The 18,412-nt window shown below is 46.0% G+C and overlaps 8 protein-coding genes across 8 annotated transcripts; 5 read left to right on the top strand and 3 right to left on the bottom strand.

The window, feature by feature from the left end:
• Nucleotide 1: 1 nt before the first annotated feature.
• An03g00010 (uncharacterized protein) lies at nt 2-4,550 on the top strand (the record flags this gene model as incomplete). The annotated part of the gene is made up of 9 exons (XM_001389871.3): nt 2-122; nt 187-1,348; nt 1,410-2,509; nt 2,572-2,678; nt 2,735-3,013; nt 3,066-3,267; nt 3,324-4,045; nt 4,255-4,313; nt 4,400-4,550. Coding segments are annotated over 9 exons (3,903 nt in total), but the record flags the coding sequence as incomplete, so codon positions are not given.
• A 1,644-nt stretch (nt 4,551-6,194) lies between these two features.
• Nucleotides 6,195-8,706, top strand: An03g00020 (uncharacterized protein; the record flags this gene model as incomplete). Its single annotated transcript, XM_059746833.1, has 7 exons — nt 6,195-6,293; nt 6,360-6,387; nt 6,450-6,513; nt 6,570-6,818; nt 6,893-7,130; nt 7,193-7,264; nt 7,387-8,706. 7 exons carry the CDS (start codon nt 6,195-6,197, stop codon nt 8,704-8,706), a joined length of 2,070 nt encoding a protein of 689 aa, XP_059603558.1.
• Nucleotides 8,707-8,873: 167 nt separating this feature from the next.
• An03g00030 (uncharacterized protein) lies at nt 8,874-10,021 on the top strand (the record flags this gene model as incomplete). Its single annotated transcript, XM_001389873.1, has 4 exons — nt 8,874-8,903; nt 8,963-9,148; nt 9,216-9,547; nt 9,613-10,021. 4 exons carry the CDS (start codon nt 8,874-8,876, stop codon nt 10,019-10,021), a joined length of 957 nt encoding a protein of 318 aa, XP_001389910.1.
• Nucleotides 10,022-10,509: 488 nt separating this feature from the next.
• On the bottom strand, nt 10,510-11,514 carry An03g00040 (uncharacterized protein; the record flags this gene model as incomplete). The annotated part of the gene is made up of 2 exons (XM_001389874.1): nt 10,510-11,049; nt 11,119-11,514. 2 exons carry the CDS (start codon nt 11,512-11,514, stop codon nt 10,510-10,512), a joined length of 936 nt encoding a protein of 311 aa, XP_001389911.1.
• Nucleotides 11,515-11,789: 275 nt separating this feature from the next.
• On the top strand, nt 11,790-13,308 carry An03g00050 (uncharacterized protein; the record flags this gene model as incomplete). The annotated part of the gene is given in 5 exon segments (XM_059746834.1): nt 11,790-12,083; nt 12,146-12,620; nt 12,731-12,973; nt 13,034-13,122; nt 13,190-13,308. Coding segments are annotated over 5 exon segments (1,220 nt in total), but the record flags the coding sequence as incomplete, so codon positions are not given.
• Nucleotides 13,309-14,314: 1,006 nt separating this feature from the next.
• An03g00060 (uncharacterized protein) lies at nt 14,315-15,931 on the top strand (the record flags this gene model as incomplete). The annotated part of the gene is made up of 2 exons (XM_001389876.1): nt 14,315-14,682; nt 14,743-15,931. The coding sequence occupies 2 exons, from the start codon at nt 14,315-14,317 to the stop codon at nt 15,929-15,931; spliced, it is 1,557 nt and encodes a 518-aa protein (XP_001389913.1).
• Nucleotides 15,932-16,368: 437 nt separating this feature from the next.
• On the bottom strand, nt 16,369-16,599 carry An03g00070 (uncharacterized protein; the record flags this gene model as incomplete). Its single annotated transcript, XM_059746835.1, has 3 exons — nt 16,369-16,432; nt 16,496-16,524; nt 16,597-16,599. The coding sequence occupies 3 exons, from the start codon at nt 16,597-16,599 to the stop codon at nt 16,369-16,371; spliced, it is 96 nt and encodes a 31-aa protein (XP_059603560.1).
• Nucleotides 16,600-17,993: 1,394 nt separating this feature from the next.
• On the bottom strand, nt 17,994-18,412 carry An03g00080 (hypothetical protein [truncated ORF]; the record flags this gene model as incomplete). The annotated part of the gene is made up of 2 exons (XM_059746836.1): nt 17,994-18,177; nt 18,402-18,412. Coding segments are annotated over 2 exons (195 nt in total), but the record flags the coding sequence as incomplete, so codon positions are not given.

Below are 18,412 nucleotides of genomic sequence, written 5' to 3' on the forward strand. Positions count from 1 at the left end.
GATCTTATCCGTGGACCCGAAGAACTATGCGGATGCGCCGACTGAGGCAATCCGTCGCGTCTTAGAGCAATACTATGGTTCTCCTATCCCGCGTGGAACAGAGCTCGACCTGAGAGACGTCGGTATGATTCTGGGATTCACCCAACAGCTTGAGACTTCTATCAGCACTAACTCCTTCGCTAACAGAATGGATCCGTATGGGCACAACAGTTGCAACAAATGCGTTACTCGAGAGAAAAGGAGAGAAGACAGCCTTACTGATCACCGAAGGCTTCAAGGATGTTCTTCAAATCGGAACTCAGAGCCGGCCCCATATGTTTGACTTGACAATCCGGCGGCCGATACCCTTGTATTCAAAAACCTTTGAAGTTCGAGAGCGAGTGACTGTGCAAAATTGCAGCGACTCAGATCTCCGCAATATTCATTTGTCCTCTCCAGAGCCTGTGGATTCCGTCATTGCAGCATCAGGGGAGATAATTCAAGTACTCCAGCCCCTGGATACGGCCAGAACAAAAGTTCAACTCCAAGGTATTTACGAAGAAGGGTTTCGCACCCTGGCAGTGTGCCTGATGCACTCGTACAGCTTCCCAAAGCACGAACTAGAAATCAGAGAAATGGCACTCGAAATTGGGTTTGAAAATGTATCACTTTCGCATGAGATATCTTCAAGACCAAAGCTCGTCCCCCGTGGTAACTCCACGGTAGTTGATGCATATTTGACACCGAGTATCAAACAATATCTTGAAAGATTCTCCAAAAGCTTCCCCAATATAGGTAATTCTCGGACGCGACTAGAATTCATGCAATCAGACGGAGGCCTGGTGCCTTCGTCTAGTCTTTCAGGGCTTCGCTCTATCCTCTCAGGGCCAGCTGGAGGCGTTATTGGCTTTTCTCGAACATGCTTCGATACTGAAACTCGAGCTCCGGTGATTGGTTTTGATATGGGAGGAACCAGCACTGATGTTAGTCGATATGACGGCGAACTGGATCATATCTTCGAGACAATAACTGCTGGGATCACTATCCACGCTCCACAGCTGAATGTCAATACAATTGCCGCTGGCGGCGGTAGTATCTTGACCTGGAAGAATGGGCTCATGTCGGTCGGACCCGAGAGCGCCTCTTCCAATCCTGGTCCTGCTTGTTACCGGAAAGGGGGTCCACTGACCGTCACAGATGCAAATCTCGCGCTCGGCCGTTTGATCCCTGAAGAATTTCCATCTGTCTTTGGTGTTAATGAAGACGAGCCATTAGACAGAGACATCGTTCTCACTAAATTCAAGGAGCTGACCCAGGTTATAAACAAGGAGACTGGCATGTCACTTACATGGGCAGAGGTTGCAGATGGGTAAGTGATACCCACAATCGTATCTCATTGTTTCATTCGCTAATAAGTATTATTAAAAAAGCTTCCTACAGGTCGCAAACTCTGCAATGTGTGGACCCATTCGGAGTTTGACCCTGGAGAAGGGCCATGATGTTGCAAAACATCATCTTGCCTCATTTGGGGGCGCGGGTGGCCAGCATGCTTGTGCCATTGCCAGCGACCTTGGTATCAAACGCGTGCTCATTCACAAGTATTCCTCTATCTTGTCTGCCTACGGGATCGGACTAGCAGAAGTTGTACATGAAGAGGAACGAGTCTGCGCGAAAGCCTTTGAAGGGTCTGCCATTGATGTTATCAATGATTCCCTGGACAGACTAGTCGACTATGCCCGATGCAGCAAGACTATGGAATCATTCGGCAGCATCCGGGCTTTTCGATTCTTGAACATGAGATATGATGGCAGCGAAACCTCCATCATGATACCCTGGGAGAGTCCTGATAGTGACGCGAAACAAGCATTCGTCAAAGCGCATCATCAGCAATTCGGATTCACTCCTGTGAACCGTGTCGTTTATGTGGACACCATTCGTGTCCGAGCAATTGGATGCAGCGTTTCCCCAGAAGACTCTTTATATCTCCAGGTCAAGTCTCTCTCAAGTTCCACGTCTGCTACAGCTGGAGCCACGCCCAGCTCCAGGGTTTCCACACGTTTCAGTTCGCTAGGTTGGGTCAACACGCCTGTCTATCACCTTAATACTCTTTCTGAAGGAACTGAGATTGAAGGGCCCGCTATGATTATTGACAAAACGCAGACGGTCGTCGTGAGTCCAGATTCAAAAGCGACCATCGCTCGAGATCTTTTGGTCCTTGACATAGATCCGCCAGCCCCCAAGTCGACTAGCTCAGAAACAATTGACCCCATTCAGCTTTCCATTTTCCGACATCGGTTCATGGGAGTAGCTGAGCAAATGGGCCGCGTTTTGCAGAATGTCAGTACCAGCGCGAACATCAAGGAGCGACTGGATTTCACTTGTGCGATCTTCACGCCAGAAGGGGAATTAGTTGCCAACGCCCCTCATGTACCGGCCATGATTGGGAGTATGGCCTTTGCAGTAAAATCGCAGATAGCTGAGTGGCGTGGAAAGCTGCAAGATGGGGATGTGTTACTTTCAAATACTCCAGGTACGTGCTCCAGCTTTTCTTGGTCACAAGCCGACGTCAAAATCTCTCTAACTTTCAGTAAGCCTATGGGGGCGTTCATCTCCCCGACTTAACGGTTATTACTCCGGTCTTCGACGCTGCCGGGAGGAATATTATATTCTGGGCAGCTTCGCGCGGCCATCATGCTGATGTGAGTGACTTTCAATCATGAATTTTGGTATCTCCCCCACTCATTGTTTCCGGTAGGTAGGTGGGATACTCCCCGGCTCGATGCCGCCAACGTCAAAGCTCCTCTCAGAAGAAGGTGCTATCTTCAACTCTCATCTGCTGGTTCGTGCTGGTCACTTCGATGAGGATGAGCTTCATCGCGTTCTATGTGTGGAGCCAGCACGTTTCCCAGGCAGCAGCGGGTCCCGACGATACCAAGACAATGTCACTGACCTCAAGGCCCAAGTGGCCGCAAATCACTGTGGTACTCGTCTCATGCAACGTCTCATCGAAGAGTATTCTCTTCCCACTGTTCGGGTATCTATCAAGCACATTGCATGCTGGAAGATGTGTAGCTAATTAGAAATAGGTTTACATGCGTGCAATTCAAGAGGCGGCTGAGCTGGCCGTGCGCACTCTTTTGAAGCGTCTCGCACATGAGCGCAGAGGAGAAGACATATCTGCTGTGGACTATATGGATGATGGCACCCCGATCAAACTGAAAGTGACGATCAATCCTACCGATGGGTCTGCCATTTTCGACTTCACGGGCACCGGCCCAGAGGTATACGGTAATTATGCTCTATAACTGTCAGCTTAAGTTGAAACTAATCCAAGTTGATAACAGGGAACTGGAATGCTCCGATTGCAATCTGCAATTCAGCGGTAATTTTCGCACTGCGCTGCATGGTCAATTCTGATATTCCGCTCAACCATGGGTGTATCAAGCCGGTCCAAATAATTGTTCCGAACGGATCGCTCCTGTGTCCAGATTCTGAAGCCGCTGTCTGCGCCGGCAATGTGTTGACGTCGCAACGCATCGTAGATGTCATTTTCAAGAGCTTCAGAGTATGTGCCGCAAGCCAAGGATGCATGAATAACCTAACCTTCGGCAACGACGGCGAAAATGGATTTGGATATTATGAGACTATAGCCGGTGGGAGCGGCGGAGGCCCTAGTTGGGCTGGAACAGATGGTGTGCACACCAACATGACTAACACGCGGATAACTGACCCTGAATCTCTTGAACGAAGATACCCTGTTATCCTGCGTCGTTTCGGCTTCCGTAGCGGAAGTGGTGGTGCGGGTATATACCCGGGTGGCGATGGAGTTATCAGGGATATGGAGCTGAGACTCCCCATGTCTGTGTCGATTCTTTCGGAACGACGGAGCTTTGCACCTTATGGAATGGCAGGTGGAGAAGACGGTCAGCGCGGGAAGAATACGTGGATCACCAAGGCTGGTCGCTGTATCAACGTCGGTGGTAAAAATTCGATCCGAGTTCAACGTGGCGATCGGTTCGTGATCGAGACACCCGGTGGGGGTGGCTATGGAGCCCTTGAAGATGGGGTCAGCAGAAAAAGGGACGAGTCGGTCGTCACGCCCGCATTCATACCAGTTGCTAATGGCAGCGTGGCTGCGAATCGGACTCTGGCGGAGCAAGTTTAAGACTGTGAATACATGTACTAGTGTCGGGGCTCAATCAAGGCTTCTCGGATTCGTCCAGAATGAAACTGGATTTCGAAATGATTGACGTCAACGCTAAACTTTTAAGCTAGGATAACGCCATACAAGCTACTAGAATTCCAAAGAAGGAAATGCTGGTTTCTAAGGCTTTGTATGTGAACATTATTATATGAGATGCCAAGCAGGAGGTAGTGTATTTCGTTATTAACCAAAGCCAATTGCAAGCTGATCGACTAGATTAGCTCCAAACTCAAGAAAGCTCCCAGGGCTACTTCTGAAAATTGCGCTCAATGTACCCAAGTCCGATATACAGCTCATTAGTTCAGGCCGTATGCCCCATTTAGCTGTTGGGACACTGCTAGTCAAAGAAAATTCAAGAACAATATAATTTTGCAATGGCCAGTGCTAATTCATCGCAATGGAGATAAGTTTGCTAAGCCTTACGTTGTTATTATCGGCGGCGCCGCCTAGGTAGGCGTAGGAGCGGGCGTAGGGGGAGGCGTATTTAGTGACCTATTCACGATAGCCCGAATAAGTAGGCCTATTCGCCGTTTATATTCGTTAAGCTAATTAACCAAGGTAGTATTTTGCTTTATAAGTACTTATGCTTATTTGGGCGCTCTACTATTACCCAGGTATCCCTCCTATCGTAGGCAAGTTCAGCAGTCGGGGCTCCCCTTCGTCGTGGTGTAGGACGGGGCTTCCGTGCCAACTTAAGTTTTCGTCGTGTGCTCTGATACCTTCAGAGCCTTTCTGTGGCGCTGGAAATCAGTGGGATACAGTGTCTAGATAAAGTGGGTAATTTTAAGCGAACTGGTCAGAGGAGACCGAGCGATATGAAGGCAGGCACGTCAGTTCCGGCACTTCTTCCTTCTCTCTAGGTTAAGACCCTGAGTTGTATAATTTTGCCAAGATTTCCCTTTTTAAGTTGAATAACCTCTTACTATTATACATAATATATGTTCCGTCATGCGTTATAGAGAAGTATTTACGGCAATATCATAATATATACCAAGTGGTATTTCGTTTAAGTGGTGAGATTTCAGAAAAGTTTACTGGTAGTAGTACTAGATAGTCATCGCCAGTTGTCGGGATCTGATATCTTGAGATGAAGATATATAATCTCCATCATAGGATTGCTACTATATTTCTGCACTAAACACCAATACACTTTTTACACTAAATTGAAGTTAAGATTTCACGGTCTGACTAATTAGAAATGCTGATTTTATCTAGATTTTTTTATCTTTCCTTATATTAGAACCTAATATACTTAACGTTTCCCTATGAAACACACTCCGATACACTATTAAAACATGCATAATTCTTGGAATTCTATGTTTGCACTGTTTGAGGAATCTCAGATTCAAATTGAGCCTCAAAGGTCCGACTCCAAAAGCCGTTATTACTCGGATCGCGTTTCCAAAACCTTAGAATCGGAACCTGAGTCCTGGCGGTTCTGAGTCGAATCGAACCGCGAGAGTCGTGACTCCTGCCGAGGTCCGAGCTAACCCTGCAAATTGAGCCTAGAAATTCACCAGCGGAGTCGGCTGGATAGGCAGCAAGCTTGTGTATGGTGCCCGTATAAGAGACACATGGGTAAAAGAGGTCAACGGGTACCACAATCGAGCCCTGGTTGTAGAAAGTGTAGAGGTAAAGCGCTATGTGCGAAAGCGAAATGTTTCAATGCATGCCATAGTTCTGATTCGGATTAATTGATTACAGAGCGCTTACAGCAGCATGGCCAATACGAAAGCGCTGTTACAATACGCTCGTAATCGCGCTAATTGTGCCTCCCGGGGACGGACGAGAACATAGCAATCTAAACCAGTTATCTATCTCACGACCCACTCTGTCCTGTTAGCTGGTAATGGTCATGTGGTACAGAAGAGGGCTTACATACCACCTGCGTGAGTCTACCTTAGTTGAGTCTCCATCTTCTTTACATCAATAACCGACATATCCTGCTGAGTACACATGATATCAACGAAGAAATCCATTCTTTGGCAATTGGATGTTTGAAACAGTCCCGATGGCTGCTGACCCTGCAAAGCCCCCAGAAGAGAGCCTGATTCCCGATTCATCTCGCCCATACCCTTGCGACGAATGTACGAAAACTTTCACCAGAAATGTAAGTAACAGATCAGTTTTTTCTTCCAACAGCCTAAAACTTATAACGGAGAATTCGTGTCTACAGGAGAATTTGCGAAGACATAAGCGTGCTCGTAAGTCCTCGGCCTTAAACCGAGCAAACAAAATCTCACGGTACTGACTGTTGTACACTAAGGCCATGATCGTGCCCCGAGTCATGAATTTGAATGTGATGGCTGTCACGCTGTTTTTACCAGAAGGTCTTGCTCACACTTGCGCCAACTCCTCTGTTCCAGTATCACTGACCAAGCCCCAGCGACGTGTTCAAGAGGCACCGGGGCCGTTGCCGCGTTGAAGCATCGAATGATCATATATCTCGACCGGAAACGAGTCCGCAGCAGAGCTATCAGGGAACTGATGACATGCCACCGCTTTTAACTGCGACCAATGTCTTAACTTCGACCGAGGTGCCGGCCGCGAATGTTATGCCTGGTGATCACTTTTGGGAGGGACATAGCTCCTTTGCTACTAGTCTTTCTCGAGATAACATATTGCCGTCCCCGATGTATGCCTTTCCCTAACAAGATTGATCTCATGCGCGCAAGAAGACTTTTCTAAGTATCACAAACTCACTGATAGGAGCCACTATGACCTAGAAGGATATGTCAAAGAATATTTTGAGCACTTCCATCCTTCTCTACCCTTGTTACATCGGCCCACGTTTACAGTATCATCGGCACCAAAGCTATTGCTCAAAGCTGTAGCTGTGATAGGTAGCCTATGTTCGACGACCATATGCAATGATGAAGAAGCTCAAGCTTGTGTACACTGGCGTCGTACCACGTGGCAAAGTGGACAACAGGAACTTCGAAATATGGTACGTGGGACATCATCCTCTCAGGGCTTTAGGTACTTGGATGCTAATAAATGTCAAAATAGGTCTCCAATCAATGTGGGGAAATACGGAAACCCTGGGTGATGCAAGCCTGGATACTTTACATGATCTATGGGGTCTACGCAGGAGGAGAGGCATGCCAGTTCCGGACAGCACGAGAGATGCTACGGCAGATTGTTGATGTTGGTCCCGAATCTTCTTGCTTTTCTTCTGTGCTGCCAAACTGATTGAATTCTAGGCTGTACGTGAGGTCGGACTCTCTCAACAAGAGATTGCCATGCCAGAGTCACAGTCCTGGCTGTATGACATCAGTTATCCACACGGAGACGAATCGCGAACACTCTATGCTCGATGGACCTCCTATATAGCCGCCGAGTCCACGCGAGTGGCGCTCTATACGTTGATTTTCCTGGACTCACACGTATTCGTACCTTGCAATTCTCGGCCACTAATGTCTTCAATGGAACTTGGATGGGAGCTCCCTTTCCCCGCCAAACTTTGGGAGGCCAAAGACCCTGAAATATGGATTCAGAGGTTCGGCGAATATTTCGGTGTCTCTGCTTTTACATTCACCAACGACCTGCTTCAACGGCCTCGCGGATTAGCAGCGGCATCTTTGACGATGGCAACGCAGCAAGTCATGACTGAAGCTCCCGGTACCGAATTAGCTGCTGCCCTAGAAGCATCTCCGTTCGCAGTGTTCTGCGTACTTGCAAATCTCGATGCCTTGGTGCGGGACTTCACACGGTGTTACTACCAAATGCCACCCAGCTATCCTGATCCCAACCCATTTCATATTCTGACTCAAAGTCAGACCAAGAGTGTCCACATGGCACTACGTAATATTGGGAAGATCGTGAAAGACGCGGCTACAGCGAGTGACAGCCCTGACTTTTTTCAATGGAGAACAAACGCACTATTTATTGTATCCCTCCAGGTTAATTTGTGTCGACCTGACCAGCTGCTGATCGGGGGCATCGTTGATAATAGCTTGATTGCCGGCCTGGCTGCCTCGACCCATCTTATGAGAGGTAACTTTGTCGCGGTTCGCCGATCTGCACCTTTGTTGGCCCCTCGTCTTGGCAGCAACGAAGGCGTATTAGCTTTACTCAGTGAGCTTTCTGCAGCCCTCGCCAGCATATTTAGCGACGATTCGCAAAATCTTTCTTATGAGGCGCCCTGGGTCACAGTTACCAGCTACGGGGTCCTTCTGTGTATCTGGGGAGCGCTCAGGTGTGCAACCACTGAGATTTATGACCATTTGAACACATTCAACGAACTCCCACGGACATCCGAACCATGTATGCTGATCTTCAACGCCCTCATTGAAGCCACCTTGCTGTACTCTCCGGCGACGAGACGTGACCGAGATGTTCGAGATCCACGCTTGTGGTCTAGAGACCGTGAAGTCTTTTCTACTTTGTTAGAGCAAGGGCAGTTGTTGTTTGCAGATCTAGTCAAAATTTTCTGCCAGCAGCGACTTGTGTGGAGCATCGGGCCGTCGATGTTGGCTGTACTGAGAGAAATCCCCGATGCCGCTACCTGTGATTCAGAGTAAGTGGAAAATGTGGAGCTCCACTTGGCCAAGACCTCTTGTGCTCCACTTTAGCTATCAGCGCCCTCCGGCCGGGGCTCATTTAAGACAACCACATGAGCTTGGTGCATGTACCGTACACTATACTCAAAACTTTCTTCGGGAAGAATATTCGCTATCTGCAAACAAGGATGAGCCCATCTATCCCACAGGTTGGCTGGGTAGGTTTGAACTTTGAACACCAGATCCCACTTGTACACGTGACTCACTGAAATGACAGTACGGCCTTGGATCTATGGGCCTTGGCATGTCATTGAACCTCCAGAGGTACCTTCAAGCAAAGAACCTGCCTCCGCTTCGATACAGCAACAGAACAATCTCCAAGGGAGATATTCTTCGGGATGCAGGGGCTGTGCCTGAAGAATTCGATGCACTAGTTCAGAAATCCAATGTGATTTTCACAATGGTAGGTGCCGCTACTGTTCAATCACCTCAAAGAAATTCGGTTTGAGAGAACTACTAACAACTTGGAGATCTCCACCGATGATGTGTTGATCGATCTATTGGAGAAAGCTTCCACCATGGGGAACTCTCTAAAGGGTAAAATCTTCGTTGACACATCTACTATTCACCCAGACACATCTGAGTGGGCAGCGAAACGTCTCAAAGAGCATGGTGCGACATTCATTGCAGCACCAGTGTTTGGCGCAAGCCCAGTCGCAGCCGCTGGAAAGCTCATATTCGCTGTTTCTGGTCCTGTTACAGTAGTGGAAACAATCAGACCTCTTATCATGAATGTTATGGGACGCAGCATTATTGAAATGGGAGAAGACGTGCGCAAATCGAGTCTCCTCAAAATCTCAGGGTAAATAAATCATCTCCTTCCTCATGTGGTTATTTTTCATGTATTAACTCTTTTCGTCTATGCAGGAACATCCTTGTCATCAGCTTCATGGAGGTCATTGCTGAAGCACAGGTCTTTGCCGAGGTAGCAGGAATCGGCACTCAGCAGATGGAGGACTTTATTGGAAATATGTTCGGGTCCGTATTGCAAAGTTACAGCAAACGAATCACGAGTGGAGCTTATGCACCTCCTTTGGACACAGCGCCGGGGTTTGCGGCTGCTCTTGCATGTAAGGACATGAAGCACGCTCTATCTATTGCCGACAGTCATAATGTCCGCCTACACACGCTTGAAACGGCTTCCAAAAGGCTGAATACTGCACGCGAGTATGCTGGCGAGAATTTAGATAGCTCGGCTATCTATGGCATTGCTCGTCAAGAGGCGGGGCTGTCATTCTGGAGTGCGACTAGTCGGCAACAAAGCCAATCCTCTTAGCTAGTAGTTCATGTCAAAATTTGATATTAATTTACTTAAGATTGGATTCTGATGGAGAACCCCCCGTAGGAAATGCGCACGGGACTTTCCCTGAGGTTCCTCTGTAGATTGTTTCCATTCCAGCGCGGATTGCCCTGTCCCGCCTTTCTTTATTTTTCTTCTCTCTTCCTCTCTTTCTTCTTCTTGTTCCCTGAAGAGTTTGTTCTCCAAGAAATTCGAACCGAGAGAAGTTGCTCCGCGTCGTGCGTAGTAGCACGACTAGCGCCATTGAACCTGCCTGTCGATTGTCTTTGTCATCCGCTTATAACGCCGAGCGGAAGAATGGCTACGTCCCCTGCTGTCTGCTTTATTTTCCACCGTCCGTACGGCATTCTTCGGAGATTGAAAGATTGCGATTGTGGCCGAGATATGCAGGCTTCATCATTGATGTGATACCTAGAGCTCCTATACCACCACAGATTCAACGTCTTCTAATTCAAATACATTGTCTAATTACACATTCTTTCCCGCTCAACCACTTTCAGAATGGGCTCCAGAATATGCGGGCTCAGAGTCGCGACAGTAGAATTTCCCAAGGGCTTTCGCCCCTGCCCTGAACCATATTTGAAACAATGTGCCACAATAGCTTTGACACCAGTCACGCCCACTTTGACAAGAGCACCGTCTGCATGACTGAGCAAAGATTGAAGCTCTTGAGCACCCTTGATATCACCATTCTCATATCTTCTCAGCAATTCCACATGCACTTTTGGCGCGATGTTGGCAAGAGCCGCGATGATTCCATTGGACCCGGCTACAAGGGCGGGCAGAAAAAAGTCCGACTTTCCTCCAAATGCGGCAAAGGAAGTGGTAGGAAGTGTGGATGATATACGCTGAAGCTTTCCAACATTTCCGCAAGTGAGCTTGCACCCAACAATATTGGAGTTGGATTGGGCGAGCCGGATGGTTGAGTCTGAACCTATGTCGATACCACCAGTCACTCCAGGGAAGTTGTAGATCAGAACTGGAAGTGGAGAGCTAGATGCTACCTGTGTGACCCAGTCAGGTAAGGTAATCTGGATAGGTAATCTGGAGTGACTGGAAACTAGGGGAAATACATCGTCGAAGAACCGTTCAATTACGTCAGTGCTCATAGCTGAGACCCAATATGACGGAGGCAACACCAGTGCAAAGTCGGCGCCAGATCCTTTTGCTTCAGTAATATGCGCCAATGTTTCTCGGACACTGGGCGCGCCGCATCCAACAATCAACTGTATCTGCACATACCCCAACTCGTTGAGATGGTCGCGCACCGCGCGCACCAAGTATTTGCGTTCTTCGTGATCCAGATGTGGCGCTTCTCCGTTACTTCCTTGAAGGACTAGCCCAGCAACACCGCCTTCAGCAATGCGCCTCGCATGTGTCAAGGTACTTTCAATATCGAGAGACTCGTCCTCCATAAAGAAGGTCACTAATGGTGTGTATACACCGAATTTCGGTGTTCGTGGAACCATTGCCGTTGTGAATGCTGATATTTCAAGAATAATTGTCTCTTGTCCGAGAATACTCTGAGTAGAGATATAGTAGGAATCTGCGGAGTCATCAATTTATCTATCAGTGCCGATGCTTGCTCTCTGTATTGATGGCGAGTGGAGCTCCACCATAGGTTTGTCCACTGCACATTCGCCATCAAGACAGGAGGCCCATTTAGGCATCAAGGATTGCCCCATCAATTCCGAGTTGTTTGTTTGTGTCTCGTCAAGTCTACTCTCACTTGTCCTTCCACGCAATGTTGTCAGTTTCTACATTCTTTGGGGACGTGGCCTATACGCCCCCAGATGCGATATTCGAACTCACCAAAGCTTACAAAGCTGATCCAGACACTCGCAAAGTGAACTTGGGCCAAGGTACATACAAAGATGATTATGGAAATCCTTGGATACTCCCAGCAGTTAAAGCAGCCAAGAAAGCTATTAAAGATTGCGAACACGAATACCTTCCAATCCTGGGTCATCCAGAATTTCGAAAATTAGTTACGGATTTGGTCTTCAAGAAGGATTCTACCGCTATACGGGAGAGTCGGGTAAACAATTTAGAGCCTTATCATTGCCACAAGAGACTAATTTGTCAATCTCTTCCTGACAGGTCGCCTCCTGTCAAGCATTATCGGGTACTGGTGCACTGCATGTGGCAGGAATGATGCTCATGCGGACATCTATTTGTGATCAAATTGTATACATCACTAATCCGAGCTGGTCCAACCACAGGCAGGTTTTCGAATCAGTAGGCTTCTCAGTCCGAGAATTCAACTATGCCTCAAGTAGTGGTATTGACATGCAATCACTACTTCGAGCGATGACCGAAGCAGATCCGATGTCGATTTTTGTTCTTCATGCTAGTGCACACAATCCAAGTGGCTGGGATCCTACTCCAGAACAATGGAGAAAGATTGGCGCTATCATGAAGGAGTGAAGGCTATTCCCTATTTTTGACGCTGCGTACTTGGGATTGACTTCTGGGTCCTACGATGAAGACGCCTACGCAATCCGGTACTTTGCGGAGGAGCTCAATCTTGAGATGGGTGTCTGCATTTCCTTCGCCAAAAGCATGGGATTTTATGGTATGTGTTCGCTTTGAGTATTGTCCCAGTAGGGTCAGTTGAGTCGCAGGCCAATCTGTTCTTTTCCTTCCAGTATCTACTCTTACTCACACATTCGCTTATTCTCATAGGCGAGAGGGCCGGACTATGTGCTTTCGTATCACGCAATCACAGCATCGCCATGAACGTCGAGTCAAATTTGGCCCAGTTGATCCGCAGCAAGATATCTAATCCCCCAGCATTTGGTGCTCGTATCGTCGCTACGGTTCTCGGAGATGGTGGCCTCTTCTCTCAGTGGCAGCGTGATCTTATGACGAGGAGCTCGCGCATTGCTGGGATGAGGAAGCGGTTATTGGATGAACTGACGGCATTAGGTATCACAAATTCTCACTCTTTTCAACACACTATCAGCCCAAGAACTAAGTTTCTACCAGGTACTCCGGGCGAATGGGAGAAATAACACAGCAGAAAGGCATGTTTTGCGTGCTTGGTCTCACACCCGATCAAGTTCATTACCTGAAAAGTAGGGAAAACCTCATGGGCTTCTAGATTGCGTGAGAGAATCAAGATTATTCACCATTAAAATTCAGATATTCATCACGTTTACATGGCTGAAAGCTCCAGAGTCTCTTTAGCCGGGCTCAACGAAGGCAATGTGCGCTATGTGGCCGAATGTATCCATCAAATCGTATGTCGGCGAGAAGAGTAGTTGGCAAAGTCGCATGCTTCTTCACCGACCGTTATTTGTTGTCAATACTGGTTTGAATTATGGTTTTATATTCTTGCAATAGAATTATATTGTTCTACGAAAGCAACTGACCGCCCCCCATTCCAGATCTCTGGGTTCGAAATTTGGGATATACATTATACCTGACTTAGAGGCATAAACCAGAAAGCAGCGCACAGCGTGGGAGATTCGATAATGGAAGTATGGATCCAAATAGCCAAATGAACTTCCGATTTCTGAATAGATTGACTTTATAACAAGAGGGCAAAATGGAAAGGGGCACTATACATACCTGAAAGCCAGCTCCGTATCTGTTTTGTCACGTAAAATCCTTCATCACAATTGGTTATATACTGCTATGTTCACCAGAGAAATGATAAAATGAGGTGTTTTGTGTTTAGGGTGAGACAAAAACAGGATACAATAAACTATACCGGGAGTCGAGCGCGAAACGGACTGATGGCTGAGGGGTAGGAAATTCTGAAACAGGTGGTCGGTTCGTCCTTGGTACAATCCTCCGGCCGATTGCAGTCTTTCATGGCTTGGGCTGGGGTCTCATATACTGGAACCTACGCAAATCTGTCTTCGTATTTCGGCCTCTTGTGACTTATCGATGAAAAGATTCCAGGAGAAGCCCGGAAGAGATACGAAACCTACAGGCGGTGGAGCTCCACCAACCCCGCAAATTGCATATCTACGGCGGTTAATAGCGGCCATCGGGCAATAATGATTTCTTGGTGTTTGACTGCCGGCAGAATTAGTATAAAATCTGATTAGATCGCGTAGCTTATCTAAAATACTGTTTTTTCCCGGTCACCGGTATTAACCGCTGTACATATCTCCGGAACAAACTTTGGTATTTGGAAAATCCGGGGCCATTTGCCCCATCCTTATCAGGTCCGTGCAAGGGCCCATTTAAGGAGCGTCGATGACTCCGCGAATCGATAATTTTCGAATATGATGGATCAGGTGATTGTGACATAGCAATATGACTACCCAACCCAACGAGAAAGACGTTTTCAAAGTTCCACCCAACCATGATATGGAGCAAGCGGATACTGAAGTCCAGCGTGGCGAGATCAAGCATGGAGAGACGCGAGAATTTGATCCAGCCCTGCAGTTTATGGCTGATGGCGAGATCGAATATACTCCTGAAGAGTCCCGCAAAGTGTTGTTCAAGATCGACCGAGTCCTGATGCCTTTGCTGTGTTGGGTTTATTTGATCCAATTTGCCGACAAAACGTCTTTGAATTATGCCTCCCTAATGGGAATCCGCGAGGACACACACTTGGACCCTAAGTCACAGCAATACAGCTGGGTCTCGAGCATTTTCTACGCTGGATATATATTCTGGGAGTACGTACCATTACAATCTCTCTACCTCCCTTCTCTAGGTCCGTGCTAATTTCGGTATAGATTTCCCACCACCTATCTGCTACGTCGACTTCCACTAGGGGAATATACTTCAGCCAATATTCTGATTTGGGGCGTCGTGCTCCTCTGCCATGTCGCAACTGATAGTTACGCTGGACTGCTCTGTGTCCGCTTTTTCCTCGGCGCGTTCGAAGCGACAATAACTCCGGCCTTCGTCCTGTTTACCTCCTGTTGGTATAAACAAGAGGAGCAGGCCAAGCGTATGGGCTTCTGGCTTGCTTGCAACGGCGTCGCTCAGATACTGATTGCGGCAATCGCGTATGGACTGTCAGGTGTGCAAGAGGCATCTATTCCTGTGTGGAAGATACTCTTCCTGGTGCTTGGCTTGCCTACCGTTCTCACCGGTTTTCTTTATTTTTGGTTCATGCCTGACAATCAGATCCAGGCCAAATTCCTGAGCCATCGCGAGAAGCATATTGCTGTTGATCGCATCAGAGGCAACTTTCAGGGCATTGGGAACCGTACTTGGAAATGGGCACATTTCTTCGAAGCATTCCGGGATCCGCGCACATACCTCTACGTTCTATTCTCATTCTTGATGAATATTCCAAATGGAGGAATCACTACCTTCGGTTCTCTCATTATCAGCTCTTTCGGCTTCTCTAGCCGGATGTCCCTCATGCTGAACATGCCAATGGGTCTTGTTGATATCTCCTGCAAGCTGGGATTGACGTACTTGTCGGACAGATTACTTGACCGAACCCTCTTTGCCATCATCGCTATCCTTATACCTATGGTTGGTGGCATCTTGATGATTGTCCTTCCCCTTCACGCAAAAGCCGGCTTGTTGGTGGGTTACTATTGTATCGGTGCTGCCGGGACCTCGTGGTGTTTGGTCATGGTGATGATATCTAACAATACGTTGGGTTACACCAAGAAGGCAACTGTGAATGGTCTTCAGATATTGGCCTATGCTGCTGGAAACTGGATCGGACCGCAGACGTTCCGCTCGAATCAAGCGCCGGAGTACTTCGACGGCAAATTGCTCGTTGCCATCATGTACGCTCTGGCAGCGGCTACCTTATTGGTAATTCGTCTGGTGAACATTATGGAAAATAAGAAACGCGACCGACAGGCAATTTCTGATCCCGACCTCGAGAACGTTGCTGTTGGGACCGAGTTCCTCGATTTGACGGATTTCGAGCAGCCAGCCTTCCGCTATGTGCTCTGATGGATTGTCACGTAAGCGATGGAATTGGTGGAAGCTACTGGATGGCCTTAGACGCTTGTGCCTAAGGCGTGTGTTACTTGACTGCTGGGTTTATTATTAGTTGTATAACTGTAGCAGTTCTTGAATCAATATGTTCTTACCGTCTCCCTACACCCTGTACAGATATTGCCCGTGAGATAAAGCTTCCTTGGTCGGAATAACCTTCGTAGTTTGTCCTACTGGACATGCAATTCCAGGGGGCTTGGCTACATGCCCTCTCGTCAGTGGGTAGTCAGCCGGATATTAGGTAGGGGTTTTAGCTAATAATATAAGTACCGGATATTAATTAGATAGTTATAAATTGAAAATGTGAATCAGCTTTTTTCTTTCTTTAATTATTTATGTTAAGATAGTAAACTTGATAGTTAATATGGTAAGGAACCCTTCTAGAGGAAAAGTTAATGCAAGACCAAAAGGCCATCATGACCCGCAGATTCCCTGAGGACCGGTAGGGAGCCAGTCCTATATCATATATATATCTGTCAAAAGCTCGCAAAAGGCCATTTCGCACCTCATTTTACATACTTTCGCCTTTTCTGATTGTTGATAAACTCCTACTACTTATAGATATATTCTACTATCTTTCCCTATTACTTTTACTTTACTAATCTATGTCTGTTACTTACCATCTTATTAATTCATATTGATTACTTACTACTTTATATTCACTGTTTAGATTTCTAGTGTTATTATTCTCTATACCTGCTTTTTATTATATATCTGTCTTAGTTGTATAAAGATATGTAAATAAAATGAAATAGACAAAACAGACTATGTCATGTGATCCAGTCATGTGTATCCGAACACCGCTTGCTATAACACCACCTCCCTAACAAAACTATTAAGTAATAATTATAAAGTAGTATAGAACTAGTTTTATATAATCAAGAAAGTTTTTATAAAAATAAGATAATAAAATAATACAGATCTATGTTTTGTATTTCAGGATAGGGCCTGGGCCTGATCAGGTAATCCTAGTCCGGAAATGGTTAGCCTGGTCAGGCGAGAGATTAGCGTGGGCCAGGTGACCTGCGTACACCTGGGTTGTGGGGTTGTCTGGATCACGACGGGTATTGCGGATAAGTCCTTACAATGTGACTGGGTATATTAATCACTGTTCGCTTAGTGGGACTGATTGTTTTCTCTACGACTACGACGACCGAGATGCGTTTCATGTGGTATGATGATCTCCATCCAAGTGAGCAAACATGGCGTGGATATGCCAATATTTTTGTCGATATCATAAAATGGACGTAGCAAGTGGGCAACATACATATCAGCTTAACCGTCTTTTGCATGTTACATGGAATATTTCTCTATTCAGGGATATAACTAAGGCTTGTGTTGCAAGCAATGTGGCCCTTTGGAGCGTAATTGTTCTGCACACCTAATCACAGACCTTCAGTGACTTATTGCCTGGTGAATAAAGAATATAACTGTCAATCCTATCGTATTGTTATTTTTTTGGCGTTTATTTGGCCGATATGTTTTACTGGTTGTAACGACTATTGGATGTCATTCAGACATATTGTAGAATTATTATATCTACTGTCTCCAATTGTAGCAACAAACACATGCTTTCTGTTAAGACATTCACTGCAGTCAGGCAGCTGTTAGCTGATTCTTTGTCTTTCTTTCTGTATAGTCTCTGACTACTACCTCTTCCAATACAACCAACCACTCTCTTAAGATCAGATAAATCTAATTTATATATCTTTATTTCTTTTGTTTCAACAGGTTATAAGCCCGGCTTTTTACTATAAAACTATATATATCTTTTTTTTTCTTAATCTAAAATAACATCTACTATTAGCTCTGAAGATCTTCAACATATTTTATTATTTCTACAGCCTAAGATTTTTCTTTATCTTAATACAACTACTAAAGAATAGAATAAATATCTTAAATTCTTGAAGAGAACTTATTATATTATTATAATATAAATAGAGCAAGATCAACTCTATAGAGAAGATCTAAGATCTTGTTCATTTACTTCTATATAAAGATTATAAATGTTCCAAGATTAATTAAAAGTAGAGTCAGAGCCAGAGCCAGAGCTAGAACCAGAGCCAGAGCCAGAGCTAGAGCCAGAGTTTCTGCCAAAAGCTTCAATATCTAAAAAAGAGCTTCCAGTCTTGAAGCCTCCACCAAAGCAGGCTTCTCTGAAGAGAAAAATAGCTAAAATATTAATATCTGTATAAAATAAACTACTTCTAGGTATAAATCATACTAAATATATATATAATCGCGCACTTAAGCCCTCTAAACATGGAAAATATTTTTACTACAAAGAAATTTTTTATATAGTTTCTATTTATTATTATCTTAATTCTTAAATCTGGCCTGACTGCTGGAAGCTATTACTATCTATTTAATAAATTAAATTATTAAAGACTTTAAAATCTATTAAAATAATTGACCACGTGCTTACTGATCTAAAAA

Source organism: Aspergillus niger (assembly GCF_000002855.4).
Source record: "Aspergillus niger supercontig An03".
NCBI lineage: Eukaryota > Fungi > Ascomycota > Eurotiomycetes > Eurotiales > Aspergillaceae > Aspergillus > Aspergillus niger.